The sequence below is a fragment of the Genypterus blacodes genome, unplaced genomic scaffold, assembly GCF_046128005.1.
Source record: "Genypterus blacodes isolate CSIRO-AG114 ecotype Tasmania unplaced genomic scaffold, CSIRO-AGI_Gbla_v1 ptg000042l_1, whole genome shotgun sequence".
Taxonomy (NCBI): Eukaryota; Metazoa; Chordata; class Actinopteri; order Ophidiiformes; family Ophidiidae; genus Genypterus; species Genypterus blacodes.
The window spans coordinates 387,570-391,706 of record NW_027466855.1 but is presented as its reverse complement, the minus strand read 5'-3'; the positions used below and the strand labels follow the sequence as shown (position 1 = coordinate 391,706).

The following is a 4,137-nucleotide window of genomic DNA, read 5'->3' as shown; positions in this document are numbered from 1 at the left end:
TTATAGTTCTATTAATAATTGCATTTCTGTGTCTAATTGTGATTTATTTGACCTTATTAATGACATATATCCATAAATATGTGACCCTAGATCTGCAAATACATGCAATGATGTCAAACTACAACGGGTGATGTTTGAGTCCATCGATTTTTGTACCAAAATAGAAACAGAGCAAATAATTACGCTTATGCAAATGTACTTTTTATTGTACTTTGTTGTGTAGGCTGCACTTTTGTTGACCGTGACAGTCTCTGTGTTTGTTGTCTTACATGACGTGATGCCGCTGTCGGCCTATCCTCGGACAGACCGTTTCCCAGCAAGCTCCGCCCTTTTTACAGGATGCACCATATATGGGAAATGACGTACAGGGGATCCCGTTTCTGGAACATTCCATTTCTGGATCACAAATATTGCTTAAAAAGTGACTTTACCGCTTCAAACATCACAAACCGAGAGTGGATATTGAATCTGGAGTGGATTTCGGGCGGAAACTCGCAAAATCCGTTATTTTTGAGACGTATGAGAGTCATTATTTGGGTGCTTTTCTCTTCGCACGGTCCAAGGAGGCGTTCCCCCCTTCCAACGTCAGTGGGCTGGCCCTGCTCAGCCTATAAAAGCTCCGGGAGCAGTCAGAGTTGGCATCCAAAACTTTCAGCCGCTGAGAAACGAGAACGAGAAACCTGAACGCAACGCGGAACAGAGCGACACTAAGGAGGTAGAGCTCACAAACCCACCAGGGATTTCCTCAAGTTCACCTCCCCCTCAATAGAGTTTCCTTTGGAGCTTCTACTTTATTCCTTTTCGATCGGAGAAACCATGATGTTCACCGCTTTCAACACTGACTGCGACGCCTCTTCCCGGTGCAGCACCGCTTCTCCTCCCGGGGACAACCTGGGATACTACCCGTCACCAGCCGGCTCCTACTCCAGCATGGGATCCCCCCAGTCTCAGGTATGTTCCGCCAAAGATAAACCCTACATTTTATAACATTATTGATGTTTATTTATAACACAAAAGTTCAGTTAATAAGATGTTTAGCACCTTTATGATTTATATTAAAAAGTTTGCAATGAATGAATGAATGAATGGCAGTGCTATAGAATCAGAGCTGATTGAAATTGAAAATTGTCCATAAACTGCACTCCAACAGTGCAAGGCAATCTTCACTCATCCACCTGGAAACTCCATAGAGAATGTGTAACGTAATGGCTGACATCACATGGGTATTTTTAACCCACCCAGCTTTTTATAGGCCTGCTTCATTCATAGACATCCTGCGGTGCTGCCACCCCGCCAGCAGCCCTCATCCTGAATACAGAGACTAATCATCCTCTCGCTTCTTCCCTTGCAGGATTTTACTGATCTGACAGTGTCAAGTACCTCATTCATCCCGACAGTCACGGCTATTTCCGCGAGCGCCGATCTGCAGTGGATGGTCCAGCCTCTGATCTCCTCGGTGGCCCCGTCTCAAAGAGCTCACCCCTACAGCTCCAGCCCCAGCCCTGCCTACTCCAGACCAGGCATGAGGTCTGCAGCACTGAAGGCTCACTCCGGCAAGAAGGGCAAATTTGACCAGGTAATTATCACCTGAACAAAGAGCAGACATATCTCTGAGTGTTATGTAAAAAGAAGCAATACAGGTACTCTCTAATACCAAAGAACCCCTGACTTAATTTCTTTCTTGATTTGTGCAGGTTAACCCTGAGGAGGAAGAGAAGAGAAAGGTTCGCAGAGAGAGGAACAAGCAGGCAGCAGCAAAATGCCGCAACAGGAGGCGAGAGCTTACAGACACCCTCCAAGCTGTAAGTATCCAGATTTACCACATCATTCATCAAAACACATTTCTTGCCAGAGCTAAAAGCACTGTTGACCAACAGCCAAGTTAATGTCATTTCCTCCATTTTCTCTATTCCAGGAAACTGATCAGCTGGAGGATGAGAAGTCCGGCCTGCAGAATGATATTGCCAACCTGCTGAAGGAAAAGGAAAGGCTGGAGTTCATCCTGGCTGCCCACCAGCCCATCTGCAAAATCCCCTCAGATCTGGACACTGATTTCCCAATTGCTTCCATTTCTCCAACCCACCCCTGCCTGTCCACTCGGGTGTCCCCTCAGTCTCACACCTCCATCCCAGAGGTGTCCAGTATCATTTCCAGCCAGCCAACATTCACCTCAACCTCCAACTCCATCTTCTCCAGCAGCCCCATCATGTCCACCACTACCACCACTGTCTCCAGCAGCACGGTCAAGATGATGGAGCTGGAAGCCTCTGTCCTGGAGGAGTCTCTGGATCTGCTGGCCAAGTCGGAGATGGAGACGGCGCGCTCGGTGCCAGAGGTGGACCTGTCCAGTACCCTGTACACCACTCAGGACTGGGAGCCCCTTTACACCTCGGCCAGCAATAACGAGTTTGAGCCCCTGTGCACACCCGTGGTGACCGTCACGCCCACCTGCACCACCTACACGTCCTCCTTCGCCTTCACCTTCCCCGAGGCAGAGAACCTGCCCACTTGCGGTGTCGCCCACCGGAGGGGAAGCAGCAGCAACGACCAGTCCTCTGACTCCCTCAGCTCACCGACCCTGCTGGCCCTTTAAGAGACTCTTCCAAAAACAATAACACTTCCCATCAAGCACATGTATTAACTGATTAGTGAGATAGATGTGCAGATCATAGGGCTATGGAATGGACTCGTACCAGGAAGCAAATTCGTTATGGTTTTATTTGCCTTTATCTATACTTGCCTATTATAACTACATGTAGCAAGTTAAAGCATGTTTCAACTAATACCACCTAGTCGTTTTATGAGTTTACAAATAATAAGTTCATATATGATTTAATGGTGCTAGACACAAAGTTGTTGTAGTGTTATAGTGTTAAGAGCAATAGTTGTCTTGACCAAGTTTGTTTTCTGGTTGATGGAATATGAGAGTCATTGTGAAACAGTGTGTGATATTTAAACCTGATGTGCTTCGTCTCTAACCATGGTCTGAGTGATCTCTTATCAGTCTGAAGTTTTCTGTGAAAACATTAGTGCTTTTAATTTATGAAATGTCAATTTATTTTTTTACAAAGAGTAAAGATGAAACTGTATGTTTGTTTGTAAAATGTGTAAATAAATGATAGTGATATTTAAATTCAGTGATTTGTCTATAGTGGGATGATTCTCTCCTCATATACAGTATATAACACACTCATAATGTGATTATATTCTCTGTAGATGTTTAAATAACTTAGAGTGACATAGTTTGAGTGAATCCCTCGATGCATTTAAACTATAGACTATAATTAGACTCTATAAGGAATAGCAGCCTTTTTTCGCTGCACCTCTACTGGTCTCTATTTATTGTTCCGTCTGTTGCCAAGGTTAACTGTACGTCAGGGCTCTTACGTCAGTGCGTTCTTTCCATTTTTTTTAGTTGCAAGACGAGCGCGATGACGCGGTACTTCCGTGCCCAAATGTGGATTTCTACGAGGAGACGCCGCGCTCGTCTGGGTGCGGAAAGCAGCCGTGCAGCTCAGTGACAGTCACGCAGCGCCAGGCTCCTTTCCGTTTAAAGCGACGACATGTTTGAAGACAAGACTGGTGGCGTTTTTTCCTCCGAAGCCAACAGAATTTAACTGAGAAACCGGCCATGTGATCACGAGACGAATCTGAAGTGGAAGTAACGTAGAATCACGGTCTGTGTCGGTGAAATGTATGACATTCACACACACGCACCCATGCACGCACGCACGAACACACACCTCCTACACCAGAGCCAAAGCACACAGTGTGAGAATCAGCCCTCAGAAATTGCACAATTACATTTTTCATTTGGGAAGATTTGACTCGTGGGTTAAATATGAAATATGTGTCCTGATCTGAATGAACAGAAAGCAATGTAGTGTATTTCCCTCACACAGACTTGAATTTCTCTCCCCCCAGCTGGGCCACAAGATAAATGTGGTGTGCTTACACCTCATTAACATGTAACAGTCTTAAATAGGTCAGACACAGCACAGTGAATGAACTAATGACCAAATTCAGACACAGAATGGCATCACTGACGCCCTGTGATGTAGATAGTTACTATAGATAGATATGACTATATGCCAGAATCAGATCACAATGTGTTGATTGAGTGAAAACACTGAAAGT

The 4,137-nt window shown here is 45.3% G+C and overlaps 1 protein-coding gene across 1 annotated transcript; it reads left to right on the top strand.

The window, feature by feature from the left end:
* Positions 1–633: 633 nt before the first annotated feature.
* Positions 634–3,137, top strand: fosab (v-fos FBJ murine osteosarcoma viral oncogene homolog Ab). Its single transcript, XM_076148740.1, has 4 exons — positions 634–951; positions 1,352–1,576; positions 1,695–1,802; positions 1,916–3,137. The coding sequence occupies exons 1-4, from the start codon at positions 817–819 to the stop codon at positions 2,591–2,593; spliced, it is 1,146 nt and encodes a 381-aa protein (XP_076004855.1). The 5' UTR covers positions 634–816; the 3' UTR covers positions 2,594–3,137.
* The last annotated feature ends 1,000 nt before the right edge of the window (positions 3,138–4,137 follow it).

Excerpts from the sequence above, each read along its gene's own strand:
- fosab (XM_076148740.1), top strand. The coding sequence starts at position 817 with ATGATGTTCACCGCTTTCAACACTGACTGCGACGCCTCTTCCCGGTGC. Across the intron at positions 952-1,351 it reads TGGGATCCCCCCAGTCTCAG|GATTTTACTGATCTGACAGT; the intron begins GTATGTTCCGCC and ends CTTCCCTTGCAG. Across the intron at positions 1,803-1,915 it reads TTACAGACACCCTCCAAGCT|GAAACTGATCAGCTGGAGGA; the intron begins GTAAGTATCCAG and ends TCTCTATTCCAG.